Raw genomic sequence first — 18,886 nt, 5'->3', positions numbered from 1 at the left:
GCCCAAAGAACACCTCAGTGTCAGTCAGTCCCTCTGGTCAAATAGTGGAGGGCAGTTCAGTGACTCTGACCTGCAGCAGTGATGCCAACCCACCTGTGGACAAATACACCTGGTACTTTCAAAATGAGACTTTTCTAAATGGATGTGGACAGATGTACAACATCAGTAACTTCAAGTCTAAGGACAGTGGACATTACCACTGTGAGGCCTGGAATGGAAGAGGATCTAGGAACTCTACAGCTGTGATGATCATTTTACCAGGTGAAGTTTCATCTTATATATTTCAACACAAAATGATGTTTCAAACTAATATTAATAATTATACTTTAGATTATAAAACGTTGTTTTATAATTATATATACATTCAGATTAGATCAGTTAACAAATATTGTACTATTGTACTCATATCATCCATATTATATTATAGGGAAACAAACAGTTGTGACTGCAGCTGTAGGAATCACTGTTGTTGTTCTGGTTCTCATCCTCTGTCTCTCTGGACTCATGTGGTTCAGGTGAGTGATTATTTTAAAGATTATTTCACTCTAACACTTTTTTATTAACTTCATTTGTTCATTGATTCATTCATTCATTCAATAATAAATTAATTAATCCATTAATGTGTAAACCAGGAAGAAGGCCTCCAAATCCACCTCTGACACAAGAGACACATCAGAGAATGTACAAGTGAGTCTCTTAGAATCAGATTATTTGTATTGCTTTGTGAATCATTTCTACTCATCATGTTGTCTGTCCTCTCTCTCCATCAGGGAGACTCTAGTCCAGTGTATGAAAACGTCTCAAGCATGTCCACAGCCCCTACTGCAGCACAGACAGTAGCCACCGTCGACCAGGACGATGTCCACTATGCCAGCGTCCACTTCTCTCGCTCCAAAAACCAGGAAGTGCCTCTGTACTCCACCGTCCATGTGCCTCAGCCCCAGAAAGAGGATGAGGATGTCCAGTACGATGCTGTGAAATTCAACCTCCCCAGTGCTGCCACCCAGTGAGCATATTCTGCATTAAAATAACATATAGCCAATTATAGAGCATTGTGAATACACCACATTAAAGCAGAAGTTTGCTTTTTACAACCAAATTAAAAATGTTGATGTACAGTGCCTTGCGAAAGTATTCGGCCCCCTTGAACTTTGCGACCTTTTGCCACATTTCAGGCTTCAAACATAAAGATATAAAACTGTATTTTTTTGTGAAGAATCAACAACAAGTGGGACACAATCATGAAGTGGAACGACATTTATTGGATATTTCAAACTTTTTTAACAAATCAAAAACTGAAAAATTGGGCATGCAAAATTATTCAGCCCCTTTACTTTCAGTGCAGCAAACTCTCTCCAGAAGTTCAGTGAGGATCTCTGAATGATCCAATGTTGACCTAAATTACTAATGATGATAAATACAATCCACCTGTGTGTAATCAAGTCTCCGTATAAATGCACCTGCACTGTGATAGTCTCAGAGGTCCGCTAAAAGCGCAGAGAGCATCATGAAGAACAAGGAACACACCAGGCAGGTCCGAGATACTGTTGTGAAGCCGGATTTGGATACAAAAAGATTTCCCAAGCTTTAAGCATCCCAAGGAGCACTGTGCAAGCGATAATATTGAAATGGAAGGAGTATCAGACCACTGCAAATCTACCAAGACCTGGCCGTCCCTCTAAACTTTCAGCTCATACAAGGAGAAGACTGATCAGAGATGCAGCCAAGAGGCCCATGATCACTCTGGATGAACTGCAGAGATCTACAGCTGAGGTGGGAGACTCTGTCCATAGGACAACAATCAGTCGTATATTGCACAAATCTGGCCTTTATGGAAGAGTGGCAAGAAGAAAGCCATTTCTTAAAGATATCCATAAAAAGTGTCGTTTAAAGTTTGCCACAAGCCACCTGGGAGACACACCAAACATGTGGAAGAAGGTGCTCTGGTCAGATGAAACCAAAATTGAACTTTTTGGCAATAATGCAAAACGTTATGTTTGGCGTAAAAGCAACACACCATCCCCACTGTCAAACATGGTGGTGGCAGCATCATGGTTTGGGCCTGCTTTTCTTCAGCAGGGACAGGGAAGATGGTTAAAACTGATGGGAAGATGGATGGAGCCAAATACAGGACCATTCTGGAAGAATACCTGATGGAGTCTACAAAAGACCTGAGACTGGGGCGGAGATTTGTCTTCCAACAAGACAATGATCCAAAACATAAAGCAAAATCTACAATGGAATGGTTCAAAAATAAACATATCCAGGTGTTAGAATGGCCAAGTCAAAGTCCAGACCTGAATCCAATCGAGAATCTGTGGAAAGAACTGAAAACTGCTGTTCACAAATGCTCTCCATCCAACCTCACTGAGCTCGAGCTGTTTTGCAAGGAGGAATGGGAAAAAATGTCAGTCTCTCGATGTGCAAAACTGATAGAGACATACCCCAAGCGACTTACAGCTGTAATCGCAGCAAAAGGTGGCGCTACAAAGTATTAACTTAAGGGGGCTGAATAATTTTGCACGCCCAATTTTTCAGTTTTTGATTTGTTAAAAAAGTTTGAAATATCCAATAAATGTCGTTCCACTTCATGATTGTGTCCCACTTGTTGTTGATTCTTCACAAAAAAATACAGTTTTATATCTTTATGTTTGAAGCCTGAAATGTGGCAAAAGGTCGCAAAGTTCAAGGGGGCCGAATACTTTCGCAAGGCACTGTAACTGCTATGTTGTATTCGGGTCCAGACACCTTTGTGATTTCACTTGTGTTAGAGAAACTTCCCCCAACCAGAAATTAACTTCCTCATCCTCGTTGTGCAGTACAGAGGCTCTGAAAAAACATGAACAAATGCTCCAAAAACCCCCTAAGACGTCCTTTTAGAAACATAAATATCTCAGTATAGTGATGCAGGTCTTTAGATGTAACAGTTGTACACATGACATTGTGTCATTCTGAACTTTACAACGTTATATTCCGTTTTGTGTGACTCCTGCTGTTTCTCCGTCCAACTGTTCTATTCTCCGAGTATCAGGCTGCTAGAACGGACGAGAAGCATCGTTCAAGTCTCAACAACATGGAACATGACGTTACGGAGTTCAGAATGACACCATTTCATGTGTTCAACATCTAAAGACATGCATCACTACAGACTTCTTAGAGCTTCTTAGTCTCTAAAAGGATGTTTTGGGGTGTTTTTGGAGCCCACTGACTGAACAACGAGGATGAGGAAGTGAATTGATGGTTGGGGATAGTTTCTCAAAAACGAGTGAAATCGCAAAAAGAATCTGCCCCTTCTATAACATACTATTTACATATCATTTTTTTAGATTTGGTTGTAAACAAGCTATATTCTTGATTACAGCTCATTCATATGCTGCTACTTATTGGACGAGAAGACCATGACGTCATCAATAAGCAAAAGAGTTGACCCTCAGTGGCCACTAGTGATGTCATTTCATTAAACTACAAACCTAACAATGGAAATCTCAAGACAATTCCCATGTCTATAATGAGAGAGTGGTGGTTTTGAGGAACTATTCTGTGTTCCAAATGGAACCCTATTCCTTATTTAGTGCACTACATTTCACCAGAACCTTATAGGCCTTGGTCAAAGTAATGCACTATAAAGAGTATAAGAAGGGCTTTTTGGGGATGCAGATTCTGTTTCATTTCTGTTTCTCTCTCCTCAGACCCACAGCAGCACAAGCAGCTGAGGAGGAGTCCTCTGAGATCTATAGTACAGTCAACTAACCCAGAACCAAGAAGACCTGAACACAACAAACCCTGAACCAGGAAGACCTGAACACAACAAACCCAGAACCAAGAAGACCTGAACATTACAAACCCAGAACCAAGAAGACCTGAACATTACAAACCCAGAACCGAGAAGACCCGAACACAACAAACCCAGAACCAAGAAGACCTGAACATTACAAACCCAGAACCGAGAAGACCTGAACACAACAAACCCAGAACCAAGAAGACATGAACACAACAAACCCAGAACGAAGAAGAACTGAAAACAACAAACCCAGAACCAAGAACCAAGAACTGAAAGCAACAAGCCCAGAACCAAGAACTGAAAACAACAAACCCAGAACCAAGAACTGAAAACAACAAACCCAGAACCAAGAACTGAAAACAACAAACCCAGAACCAAGAAGACCTTGTATATATCGACCCGTATATTATAACTAAGTGGTATAATTAAGCAATAAGGTCCGAGTGGGTGTGGTATATTGGCCTATATACTGTACCACGGCTAAGGACTGTTGTTCTGCACAACGCAGAGTGCCTTGATACAGCCCTTAGCCGTGGTATATTGACCTATATACTGTACCACGGCTAATATCTGTTGTTCTGCACAACGCAGAGTGCCTTGATACAGCACTTATCCCTTGACTTTTTCCACATTTTATTATGTTACAGCCTTATTCGAAAAATTTAATAAGTCGTTTTTTTCCCCTCATCAATCTACACACAATACCCCATAATGACAAAGCAAAAACATGTTTTTAGAAAGGTTTGCAAATGGATTAAAAATGCAAAATGGAAGTATCACATTACGTAAGTATACAGACCCTTTACTCAGTACTTTGTTTAAGCACCATTGGCAGCGATCTTTCTTGGGTATCATGCTACCAGCTTAAAACATTTTTTTGTAAATTTGGGTATCTGTTACCCAAATAAATTACATTTGTTTCTATACACTTTATATATAGTTTGCTAGATGTAAAAAAATATTTGTTTAAATGTTTTTATGACAAAGTTATAGCACAATTTTGCCTCAAAATTCAGGAAGTAGTTCTGCTTGATGCAATGTTTCTTATTACTTTTATCACAACATTACTAATGTGTGAAGTGTAAACAAATCATAAAAATGCTGCTGTAATTCAGCGGCAAAGCACCGTATAGTTCACAATCCACTTTGTCCAGAGCAGCTTTGTGATCCACAAAAATGCCAGTTTATGGAAGTCACTTCACTTGAATGTCAGAGGTAACAGAGTTAACTTCTAGCTGGCTAGCTAGCTTTCGGTATCACTGAACAACATCTGCTTCATGTAGCTAACAAGCCAGCTGAGAGAGCTAGTTCACTGAATTCATATGCCAGTCCAACGTCATCTCTTAATAACACAGTATCTTTACATGGTTGGTTTATTCTGTCTACATTTCTTTACATTTTCAAATGTTATTTGACAATTTATTTTGTGTATTTTCATTTGTATCTTTATGCTGCCATTGCTGCCATCTTTTGTTTGAATCCGCCCCTGACTCCGCCCACTTCTTCCCGAAGTGGACCTGACTCCGCCCACTCCTTCCCCGAAGTATACCCGACTCCGCCCACTTCTCGCCCGAAGTAGACCTGACTCCGCCCACTTCTTCGCTGAATTAGACATGGCTCCGCCCACTTCTTCCCCGAAGTAGACCTGACTCCGCCCACTTCTTCCCCGAAGTAGACCTTGTGAGCATCGTAGATTTGCATGTTTCGCTCTCTGATCGGATTGTCTGAATTCACTAGTTGAGTGTCAATCACAGAAAAAAAAAAAGCATTGATGAAAATACATTTTGAGAATATGTGAATCCCTCGTCCGATTCCCTGACCCCTGCCAAAGACATAGAATGTGTATAGGGCAAAGATTTCAGCTTTGCCTGTTCCACTGATATGGATTCAGCTAACAAATATGGAAACTCCAATGTTCACACCAGTCTCATACTTTTAAATCCATGACGGGAAGAGTGAACTTGCACACTTGGGAAAGGGTTGGGAATCGGGACCTCAGTCTCAGGCACCTTATTACCAGTTTGATATTTTGTTATTGATCCAAGTGGATGAGGACATGATTGGGACATATGAAGAGAGACTGAAGGCTGCAGTAATGTTGAGATACCAGTAGGGGGAGCTCTAGTCTAGAACACTGGAACCTTCAGTAGCACTTTGATGGAGATGATGAGGAGTGAGGGGTACATTATGCGAGGAAACACATTCAGAAACCATATAGAACAGTCAACACTTGTTATGGATCTGTATTTAAAGAAAAGACTACATTGGAAATGGGCTGCATTTAGCCCCTTTAAAACATGTAGGCCCATCTCCTCAAATGAAGAAATGTAAATAGCTATGCAGCCTTTAGCAGTACATCCAGTACATCCCTTTCTGACATGCTGTTGATGCATGTGGTTGTCTTAAATCCCTGACTAGGCTACTTTCACAATGTGTCAGTCACTAAAATCACACTTCTTCTTTCTATACACAGCTACGACGATAAGTTGACTCACTGTACAAGATCTTTCCCCCTTCACTCTGTAAGTACGGTTGACGAGATCATTAAATATATATATATATATATTTTTTTTTGACACTTTGTGAATATGGAACCTGGACTGTTTTAATGTATCAGGTGGTGTTATTCACCAGCTATAGAGTGAGTTGTTGTTTATGTTTCTAAGAATGCAGGGTGGGAGATGCAACAATGGTCTTGAGAACAGCAGGAAGTGTGTTGGGGGTCTTTGTCTGGTCTGTAGCAGGTATGGTCTCATTCATAATGTTTTAGTAATGTTATCTTAATGTTATTCTGTTGTGTTCAGTGACATCGTCTGTTAGGGGCTTCTTATTTTCTGGAATAGTTGTCTTTTACACCTCACTGAGTAACACTTAGGTCCTTTCTGTGGTTTCCATTCACACTCAGCAAGTAGAGTACGGCAACACAGTGTGGACAAATGCTGTTAGTGTGAGGAAATGGGTCTGTAATGTATAATCACTATAATTTGTGATTGTGTTTCAGTGTTACTGGGTCAGGATAGCAGGAGTGTGACATACATCACTCAGAGTATCTGTACCTTGAAGGGGTCATCAGTGGAGATGTCCTGCTCTTACACATATCCCAGTAGCTATACAATCACAACAACCTTCTGGTTCACTAAAATGATGCTGAGGGGAATCCTGTGACTCTGAGTGATGAACCAGACTACACAGGTCATGTGATGTACTGTAGCAACAAGAAGAATGGCCACACCCTGACAATCAGAGATCTGAGAGAGTGTGACTCAGCTATGTACAAGTTCAGATTTATAACAGATCAGACCGTAAGGAAATATAGTGGTGATCCTGGAGTCACTCTGTCTGTCACAGGTACAGTTACATTCAATATAGTTAAACTGTTGAATTCCATTTAGTTCAGTTAATTGTCTTGGTTTGTATTTGTCTGTATAGAATAGGATTTCTTCCATCTGTGTATTAGAGTGATAAGTCAGTGATACAGGAATTTACAGTGATATTGTTTTTTAGTCCCACTTTATTTGGATAGTCTGGATAGATGCTCTACAGATGGTCATTCTATCAACACACTTCCTGTTGATAAGTTACTGCTTTTATTTTTTACTGTGTCACAATAGTCTCTTTCTACTATTTTCCCTGTACCTTGACACAGCTCTCTCTCCACAGAGTGTCCATCCTGACCCTAACTGGGACACACACACCACTGAAAATGAGGACCAGACACTCTGGCAGTAGGTATGTTATAACATATTCATATATGTATTTATTTTGTATATAGTATTTGTGTTTGTTTGCGTGAGTGGGTAAGTGGGTGAGTGAGAGAAAGACAGACACAGAGGAGAGAGATGAACACAGAAAGTAGAAGTGAGAGAGAATACTATAGAGCAGTATGTAAAGTGCTCATACTGTGTTTCCTTTGTCGCTGTCTCTCTCTCTCGGAGTGTGAAAATCTCCCACAGTGACACGTTCACATCTCTTCAGAGAGATGCTCAGCACTCCGTGTATCAGACCATCCAGGGAAGAGAACCACCACAGAACCTGGAGGGAAGAGAACCACCACAGAACCTGGAGAGAAGAGAACCACCACAAAACATGGACTGAAGAGAACCACCACAAAACATGGACTGAGAGAACCATCACAAAACATGGACTGAGAGAACCATCACAAAACACGGACTGAAGAGAACCACCACAAAACATGGACTGAGAGAACCATCACAAAACATGGACTGAGAGAACCATCACAAAACATAGACTGAGAGAACCATCACAAAACATAGACTGAGAGAACCATCACAAAACATGGACTGAGAGAACCATCACAAAACATGGACTGAGAGAACCATCACAAAACATGGACTGAAGAGAACCACCACAAAACATGGACTGAGAGAACCACCACAAAACATGGACTGAGAGAACCACCACAAAACATGGACTGAGAGAACCATCACAAAACATGGACTGAGAGAACCACCACAAAACATGGACTGAAGAGAACCATCACAAAACATGGACTGAGAGAACCATCACAAAACATGGACTGAGAGAACCACCACAAAACATGGACTGAAGAGAACCATCACAAAACATGGACTGAGAGAACCATCACAAAACATGGACTGAGAGAACCACCACAAAACATGGACTGAAGAGAACCATCACAAAACATGGACTGAGAGAACCATCACAAAACATGGACTGAGAGAACCACCACAAAACATGGACTGAGAGAACCACCACAAAACACGGACTGAGAGAACCACCACAAAACACGGACTGAGAGAACCATCACAAAACATGGACTGAGAGAACCATCACAAAACACGGACTGAAGAGAACCACCACAAAACACGGACTGAGAGAACCATCACAAAACATGGACTGAGAGAACCATCACAAAACACGGACTGAAGAGAACCACCACAAAACACGGACTGAGAGAACCATCACAAAACATGGACTGAGAGAACCATCACAAAACATGGACTGAGAGAACCATCACAAAACACGGACTGAAGAGAACCACCACAAAACATGGACTGAAGAGAACCACCACAAAACACGGACTGAGAGAACCATCACAAAACATGGACTGAGAGAACCATCACAAAACACGGACTGAAGAGAACCACCACAAAACACGGACTGAGAGAACCATCACAAAACATGGACTGAGAGAACCATCACAAAACACGGACTGAAGAGAACCACCACAAAACACGGACTGAAGAGAACCACCACAAAACACGGACTGAGAGAACCATCACAAAACACGGACTGAAGAGAACCACCACAAAACACGGACTGAGAGAACCATCACAAAACATGGACTGAGAGAACCATCACAAAACACGGACTGAAGAGAACCACCACAAAACACGGACTGAAGAGAACCACCACAAAACACGGACTGAGAGAACCACCACAAAAACATGGACTAAAGAGAACCACCACAGAACATGGACTGAGAGAACCATCACAGAACATGGACTGAAGAGAACCACCACAGAACATGGACTAAAGAGCTATGGCACCAAACCAAAGCCAGACCTTACACCTCTAGTCTCTTGCTAATATATTGTTATCATATCTTGAAGGTTCAACCAAATTACAAAATGACACATTGGTTTCCCTTCCCTTTTAGCAGTCTATGAACATGGTGTGACATCAGTCCCTGCTTTGGTTTAGTTTCCCCTGACACTGTTTCCACTTGCTAACGTTTTAGCATTCGTGGCACAAATCCCATTCGTCATGTGACTGATAAGAGGTATTTCTCGCACATCATTTCAAAATCAATCAAAAGTTAAAAAAAAATGTGTTGTGAAGCTCAACAAAGTCACTTCCAGATGATTTGAACATGATGTGAGAATGTTAATATGTGAAATCTTAATATCAGTCCCGTGACTTGAATGGGATTTTTGTAAATGTGGGAGTGTTCGACATTGTAGCCAACTTTATAGGCGATAGGAGATCTACAAATCACCTTGCATGATGAATAACTACTCAATATTATTTTTAGATCATTCAGTCAGTCACAATTTACCCATGATACATCAGTTTTGATGTTCTCGAACACTGTCTGTGTGACTGCTGAAGGAAGCCCTCTCTGCATAAGCTTCTTGGTCCCTGACATAGAGTTGGATAGAAGATACATCTTGACATCTTTGTCATGATGTCTTCTGTGACAGAATGAGCAGCACCATTGAGGGCTATTTCCATATTAAAGTAGTTAATATCTTCAACTTCCATAAGTTTAATAACAGTCTTCATACCAACTGAAATGGGGTATTCAATGGCTTTAGTCATGCTAAAACAGGCTTTGAAGCAAGTACGCCCTCTACTCAACTCTATTGTCCCTGACTGCTTCAAAGTTGTGTCAACCACAGACTTCAAACCTCCAACCTCAACTCATTGTCTATTTATATAGACTTCCAGTAAGCTAACTTGCAACACATCTCCCCTTCACTCTGTAAGTATGCTTGACTATATCTTAAAATATGTTTATTTTATCATTTGTTTGTATCCATGAACTTCTGTATCCTGTTATGAGCATGGCCATGCTATTGTACTATATGTTTTGTTTTTCTGTTATGTACAGTATACTCTGTAGATGTATTTCTGCGTATATTAATCTGATACAGTATTGTACATGGGGTTACACATATAATACTTTAGCATGGTATTTTAAGGACTCTCAAAGCAAGAGATTGTTGTGGAGACTTGTTTGAAAATGACCTAAAGTAAGACTGAGAGTAACAGTGATTAGGTGTATGCTTCGAAAGAGCTTTAGGAGTAATATTAACATGAGACAGTGATGGTGGGTTGTGTTTAGGAGTAGTATTAACATGAGACACAGTGATGGTGGGTTGTGTTTAGGAGTAGTATTAACATGAGACACAGTGATGGTGGGATTTGTTTAGGAGTAGTATTAACATGAGACACAGTGATGGTGGGATTTGTTTAGGAGTAGTATTAACATGAGACACAGTGATGGTGGGTTGTGTTTAGGAGTAGTATTAACATGAGACACAGTGATGGTGGGTTGTGTTTAGGAGTAGTATTAACATGAGACACAGTGATGGTGGGTTGTGTTTAGGAGTAGTATTAACATGAGACACAGTGATGGTGGGTTGTGTTTAGGAGTAGTATTAACATGAGACACAGTGATGGTGGGTTGTGTTTAGGAGTAGTACTAACATGAGACACAGTGATGGTGGGTTGTGAGCTAGTTAGAGTAGTTGGTAGAGCACCTGCAGTGTAATGAGTTTGGTTCCCAGGACCACCCATACCTAAAATATTCTAAAAACAGGACATGTCAAAGTAAAATAGACCATATGTGATGGACAACCAGGCTAGTCACTGCTGTCCAGGAGATTCATCCTGTTGGCTAAATTGTCATGATCAGTGGTTGTAAGTTTGTATCCTTCAATTCTTTTACAAGGCTAATAATAGCGAAAAATAATAATATTTCTGGATTTGTTGCTGTGTAAACATATTGGAAATAGGCTCAGGATAACTCCTCCTGATGAAGTTGGGTGTCTGATATTCAGAGCTTAGAACAGTAAGAACACCCCCGTAAGAACAGGTCTACATGGTAGAATACACCCCCGTAAGAACAGGTCTACATGGTAGAAAACACCCCCATAAGAACAGGTCTACATGGTAGAATACACCCCCATAAGAACAGGTCGACATGGTAGAAAACACCCCCATAAGAACAGGTCTACATGGTAGAAAACACCCCCATAAGAACAGGTCGACATGGTAGAAAACACCCCCATAAGAACAGGTCTACATGGTAGAAAACACCCCCATAAGAACAGGTCTACATGGTAGAATACACCCCCATAAGAACAGGTCTACATGGTAGAAAACACCCCCATAAGAACAGGTCTACATGGTAGAATACACCCCCATAAGAACAGGTCTACATGGTAGAATACACCCCCATAAGAACAGGTCTACATGGTAGAATACACCCCCATAAGAACAGGTCTACATGGTAGAAAACACCCCCGTAAGAACAGGTCTACATGGTAGAAAACACCCCCATAAGAACAGGTCGACATGGTAGAAAACACCCCCATAAGAACAGGTCTACATGGTAGAAAACACCCCTGTAAGAACAGGTCTACACGGTAGAAAACACCCCCATAAGAACAGGCTGACATGGTAGAAAACACCCCCATAAGAACAGGTCTACATGGTAGAATACACCCCCATAAGAACAGGTCTACATGGTAGAATACACCCCCGTAAGAACAGGTCTACATGGTAGAATACACCCCCGTAAGAACAGGCCGACATCTTTTGGACATATATTTTGGTCATGTCTGAACTGGCTTTACCTCAGTAAGCACCGTCCAACACGGACTCCTTTTGGATGGTGTTTTTGTGCATTCCAGACCGGCCCTGATTTCCACGTTCACGGACGTTGGTTTTTGGTCTGGTCCGGACCAAATCTGAACCAATCATAGATGTCTGTGTTTCGCCAGCTTTCATTCGGCCCAAACACAGACATCCATAAATCACATCTTTTCATCTCTCTTTAAGAACCTAAGGTGAACCTAACTTCAACGTCATGAAAAACAAGCATTTTAAAACCACGACCTAGAGAGGTAACACCGGCGATCAACTTAACACTTTACAACTAAACACACTGAAAATAAACAGGACTTCTGCAGAGTTACACACACTGTGGTCCAACCAACAGCTCCACACAGAGAGCCAGAAGAGCCTTATTTCCTCCTTCCTGACTGCTGATGTGCTCTTAAAGTGGCAGCGCACGTTGAAGGCTCTGTGCAGGATTTCACCACAACATTAAACTATATATGGATATCAGGCTACATTAGACTATATATATGGATAACAGGCTACATTAGACTATATATGGATATCAGGCTACATTACACTATATATGGATAACAGGCTACATTAGACTATATATGGATAACAGGCTACATTAGACTATATATGAATAACAGGCTACATTAGACTATATATGGATAACATGCTACATTAGACCATATATGGATATCAGGCTACATTACACTATATATGGATAACAGGCTACATTAGACTACATATGGATAACAGGCTACATTACACTATATATGGATAACAGGCTACATTAGACTATATATGGATAACAGGCTACATTAGACTATATATGGATAGCAGGCTACATTAGACTATATATGGATAACAGGCTGAATTAGACTATATATAGATGACAGGCTACATTAGACTATATATTGATAACAGGCTACATTAGACTATATATGGATAACAGGCTACATTAGACTATATATGGATGACAGGCTAAATTAGACTATATATGGATAGCAGGCTACATTAGACTATATATGGATAACAGGCTACATTAGACTATATATGGATAGCAGGCTACATTAGACTATATATGGATAACAGGCTACATTAGACTATATATGGATAACAGGCTACATTAGACTATAAATGGATAACAGGCTACATTAGACTATATATGGATAACAGGCTACATTAGACTATATATGGATAACAGGCTACATTAGACTATATATGGATAACATGCTACATTAGACTATATATGGATAACAGGCTACATTAGACTATATATGGATAACAGGCTACATTTGACTATATATGGATAACAGGCTACATTAGACTATATATGGATAACAGGCTACATTAGACTATATATGGATAACAGGTTACATTAGACTATATATGGATAACAGGCTACATTAGACTATATATGGATAACAGGCTACATTAGACTATATATGGATGACAGGCTACATTATACTATATATGGATAACAGGCTACATTAGACTATATATGGATAACAGGTTACATTAGACTATATATGGATAACAGGCTACATTAGACTATATATGGATAACAGGCTACATTAGACTATATATGGATAACAGGCTACATTAGACTATATATGGATAACAGGCTACATTAGACTATATATGTATAACAGGCTACATTAGACTATATATGGATAACAGGCTACATTAGACTATATATGGATAACAGGCTACATTAGACTATATATGGATAACAGGCTATATTAGACTATATATGTATAACAGGCTACATTAGACTATATATGGATAACAGGCTACATTAGACCATATATGGATAGCAGGCTACATTATACTATATATGGATAACAGGCTACATTATACTATATATAGATAACAGGCTACATTAGACTATATATGGATAACAGGCTACATTAGACTATATATGGATATCAGGCTACATTAGACTATATATGGATAACAGGCTACATTAGACTATATATAGATAACAGGCTACATTAGACTATATATGGATAACAGGCTATATTAGACTATATATGGATAACAGGCTACATTAGACTATACAGTATATGGACAGCAGCAGTCAATACAGCAGACTATGGTGATGATGATACTGATTCCTCTGCTAACTAATGCTACTACCAGTACTGTTCACAAGGTGAACAGTGTAACATAATATGATAGTGGTATGTTGGAGTACTACAGACATCAGTGTTTGTGTGATTAAATGTGATTTTGTCAAGTAGTCAGTGTTGTGTTTCACCATTCTATCTGATGTAATGTCAGTTTGGAATGTTGTTATTAGCCCAACATTATTGAGGGCATTATTATTAGGATGGTGCAGTAATGTTGAGATGCCAGTAGGAGGAGCTCTAGTCTAGAACACTGGAACCTTCAGTACCACTTTGATGCAGCTGATGAGGAGAGTAAATTGAATGTGTTTGTAGAATAGAATGAATGACATCATGGAACTGACCAAATGTAAATGGAACTTTGACCTGTTCCATGTAGAACTCAGAGGGACAAGGCAACACATTCTAATATATTATAAACATTCCATATAGAATAGTCAACATATTGTTAACATGGTTCTGTATTTATTGAAAGTGGAAATGGGGGACATTTAGTCTATTATAGAAATGTAGGACCCATTTTAATACAGTAACCTCCCTTTTCTGACATGCTGTTCTGATTATCATGCATGTTAATGTCTTAAAAGAGGAAGGAAAGGACTGTTCTGCATCAGCTACTTGTGTTCTGACTACTTTAAATATGTTTCAACCACAGAACTGACACTTACTAGCAGTTCCCACTCAATACCAGTCAGTTAACTCACTGTACAAGACCTCTCCCCTTCAGTCTGTAAGTACTCTTGAGATCTTGAAAAATAGTTTTTTGTTTTTAGCCGTAAGTCATGTACTCAAGGGTCTCAGACATGGAGTGCTGATCTAGGTTCAGGTCCTCCTGGTCCATATAATTATGATCTAAATGGGAAAACTAGATCCTACTCTGGGACACTTGGTGAATACGAACACTATCATATAAGGATGATATAAAAGGTATGTGTGACATGTTGTTTATCCTCACAGCTTGGGGATAGGAGTTATCATTCAAGCTGGTGGTAACTGCCGTGCTTCTACACCTGCATTGCTTGCTGTTTGGGGTTTTAGGCTGGGTTTCTGTACAGCACTTTGAGATATCAGCTGATGTACGAAGGGCTATGTAAATAAATTTGATTTGATTTGATTTGATTTGCTCAAAATGGCAGATTTTTCCACCTTGTCAGGTCTGGGATTTGAACCAGTAATGTTTCAGTTACTGGCCCAACGTTCATAACCGCTATGCTACCTGCCGATACCGCTGACACACCATATTACCAAACTATTATGATGGATGTGATTTACACACCATCCTCTCAAGGCTGTGATGATGATGTGTTGTTATTCTGCATCCCAAATGACACCATATTCCCTATAGAGTGCACTACTTTTGACTAGAGTCCTACCTGCTGCCTCCCTGATGGTATGTATGTAGTTAGTCACCAGCTATAGTGTGCACTACTTTTGACTAGAGCCCTACCTGCTACCTCCCTGATGGTATGTATGTAGTTAGTCACCAGCTATAGTGTGCACTACTTTTGACTAGAGCCCTACCTGCTGCCTCCCTGATGGTATGTATGTAGTTAGTCACCAGCTATAGAGTGCACTACTTTTGACTAGAGTCCTACCTGCTGCCCCTGAGGGTATATATGTAGTTATTCACCAGCTATAGAGTGCACTACTTTTGACTAGAGTCCTACCTGCTGCCCCTCATGGTATGTATGTAGTTATTCACCAGCTATAGAGTGCACTACTTTTGACTAGAGCCCTACCTGCTGCCTCCCTGATGGTATGTATGTAGTTAGTCACCAGCTATAGAGTGCACTACTTTTGACTAGAGTCCTACCTGCTGCCCCTGAGGGTATGTATGTAGTTATTCACCAGCTATACAGTGAGTTGTTGTTTATGTGTCTAAGACTGCAGGGTGGGAGATGCAACAATGGCCTTGAGAACAGCAGGAAGTGTGTTGGTGGTCTTTCTCTGGTCTGTAGCAGGTATGGTCTCATTCTTATTTTTTAGTTGCCCGTTTTATCAATCTACAGATATTTATAAAAGGATAAGAATCATAATGAAATTCTGGTGTGTTCTGTTAGGAGTTTCCACTTCACTTTAAATAGTTATCTTTCACACCTCACTGAGTGATGCTTCTCTGTGGTTTCCATTCACACTCAAATCAGGAACTATGGCAACAAAGTTTTGGCAAACCCTACTGTCAGTGTGAGCCAATATACCTTGTCTTCATTCTGATACCATTGTGTTGTGTGACTGTGTGTTTCAGTGGTACTGGGTCAGAATGGATGGAGTGTGAAATACACCACTCAGAGAATCTGTGTCTTGAAGGAGTCAACAGTGGAGCTGACCTGCTCTTACACATATCCCAGTGGTTATACAGTCACAACAACCTTCTGGTTCACTAAAATGGAGGCTGGTAAAGAACCTAAAGATCTAGGTCAGGACCCAGAGTATGCAGGTCGTCTGGAGTATCATGGAGATAAGAAGAAAGACTGTACCCTGAGAATCACAGACCTGAGAGAGAGAGACTCAGCTACGTACAAGTTCAGATTCATAACAGATCAGACCAGAGGGAAATATTATGGAGATCCTGGAGTCACTCTGTCTGTTACAGGTACAGTTACATTCTATATACTGGTGATCCTGGAGTCACTCTGTCTGTTACAGGTACAGTAACATTCTATATACTGGTGATCCTGGAGTCACTCTGTCTGTAACAGGTACAGTAACATTCTATATACTGGTGATCCTGGAGTCACTCTGTCTGTAACAGGTACAGTAACATTCTATATACTGGTGACCCTGGAGTCACTCTGTCTGTAACAGGTACAGTAACATGCTTTATACTGCTAGTCTGTTGAATTCATATCTACTGTCCATTTAGGTCTAGAAATTGGATTTGTATATATGAAACAGATTTGAGAATTAAATGAGTTTGAGAATGTCTTGCATCATGTGATTAAACAAGACAATAAGTGATTCAGGGTTTAATGCTGTGATCTACTCCAGCTCTGCAGGTGAAGATAACTTCTAAAACTTGGCAAAATTGGGTGACACTGACCTGTATCACCACCTGTGCTCTGACTGACAACCCCACCTACATCTGGTATAGGAACGGACACAAAGTAAAGGAGGACACTTCCAGCCTGTACTCAGACTACCTTAGAAATGCAGACAGTTACTCCTGTGCTTTAAAAGGCCATGAGGATCTCCACTCTCCTGCAGTGTGTGAGTATGGATTTAACTCAGTTTTTAGTATAACTTTTCAAGTAGAACTTTCTGTCTGCTAAACAGTCCTCACAGTTATCTAACCAAACTGCAACACAATACCAGATGGCATAACTATTCTGGATTACTGCAGTTCATGATTCTACTGTGTAAATGTATAAGTAATGCCCTCTTGTCATTATGTTTCAGGTGTTCAGGGTCAGAGCTGCAACAGAGTGACTTACACCAAGAGGAGAATCTGTGTCTTGAAGGGGTCAACAGTGGACATATCCTGTACTTATGTTGGTTATTATTCCACCACATCATCATTCTGGTTTAGAAGTGATAAGTCGACCCCTGAAGACCTAACCAGAGATCCAGGGTATGCAGGTCGTGTGGAGTACACTGGAACATACAGAGGTCCCTTCAGCCTGAGAATCACAGATCTGAGAGAGGAGGACTCAGCTGAGTATCGCTTCACTTTTAAAACAAACAACATTGAATGGGGTCATAGTTTCCCAGGAACAACTCTGTCTGTCACAGGTAATAAATACTACACTGTATGATACAACTGTAAATCATAATGAATTACAGGATAAATATATGAACCATCCTGTTGACACAGAGGTGTATGTGGTTTTATACATATTGTTTCAGGTCTGCAGGTGAAGGTGACTCCTGCTGCAGAGGGACAGAAGACACTGACCTGTATCACCACCTGTACTCTGACTGACAACCCCACCTACATCTGGTACAAGAACGGACAACGTCTAGATGAGCCCACTTCCCAACAACACTCCAGTAATATGCTGGTGGTCTGGGATTCTTCTGTCAACAGATACTCCTGTGCTGTTGAAGGTCACGAGGCTCTCCACTCTCCTGTAGTTTGTGAGTCTGAATGAAACTAGGATTCTACTTAGGAAGTATCAATCATTTAAGGTCAATGAGAAGGGTAATACTTTACCAAATGATATTCATCATTACATACTCTGTACTCAGACTGTTACAGGTAAGACTGCATAGCACATTATACAGTTTTGAAGAGTCAGGAAATGAATCATTAAATCTAAATTATGTAATCTGTTTTTACTCCCCTTTCATTTAGGTTTTCAGGTGAAGGTGACTCCTAAACAGTATTCAATGTATAAGACACTGACCTGTAGCACCACCTGTATTCTGACTGGTAACCCCACATACACCTGGTACAAGAACGGACAACATCTAGATGAGAGCACCTCCCCCCAGTACAAAGACCCAGTCTCCAGTAACTATGAAGACAGTTACTCATGTGCTGTAAAAGGTCATGAGGATCTCCTCTCTCCTGCAGTGTGTGAGTGTGAATTTAATACATTATACTGTGTGTTGGTTTCACTATGAGATCTTGAGAACTTCTAGAATTTCTAGAAAGAACTGAGAATAGAATCCAGTTGTCCTCTTGTTATGTCACTGTGTT

The 18,886-nt window shown here is 40.3% G+C and overlaps 1 protein-coding gene across 5 annotated transcripts in view; it reads left to right on the top strand.

The window, feature by feature from the left end:
- LOC110494998 (hemicentin-2-like) overlaps positions 1 to 18,886 on the top strand; it is a 187,632-nt gene that overhangs the window by 159,552 nt on the left and 9,194 nt on the right. For all 5 annotated transcript variants that reach the window (XM_036949060.1, XM_036949064.1, XM_036949062.1 and 2 more), the window contains 3 exons: positions 17,644 to 17,976; positions 18,091 to 18,321; positions 18,539 to 18,763. In XM_036949060.1, coding sequence (XP_036804955.1) covers positions 17,644 to 17,976; positions 18,091 to 18,321; positions 18,539 to 18,763 — 789 coding nt within the window. The remainder of the gene's footprint in view (positions 1 to 17,643; positions 17,977 to 18,090; positions 18,322 to 18,538; positions 18,764 to 18,886) is intronic.

This window comes from Oncorhynchus mykiss, chromosome 17 (assembly GCF_013265735.2).
Source record: "Oncorhynchus mykiss isolate Arlee chromosome 17, USDA_OmykA_1.1, whole genome shotgun sequence".
Classification (NCBI taxonomy): Eukaryota; Metazoa; Chordata; class Actinopteri; order Salmoniformes; family Salmonidae; genus Oncorhynchus; species Oncorhynchus mykiss.
This window is presented reverse-complemented; position numbering and strand designations above follow the sequence as displayed.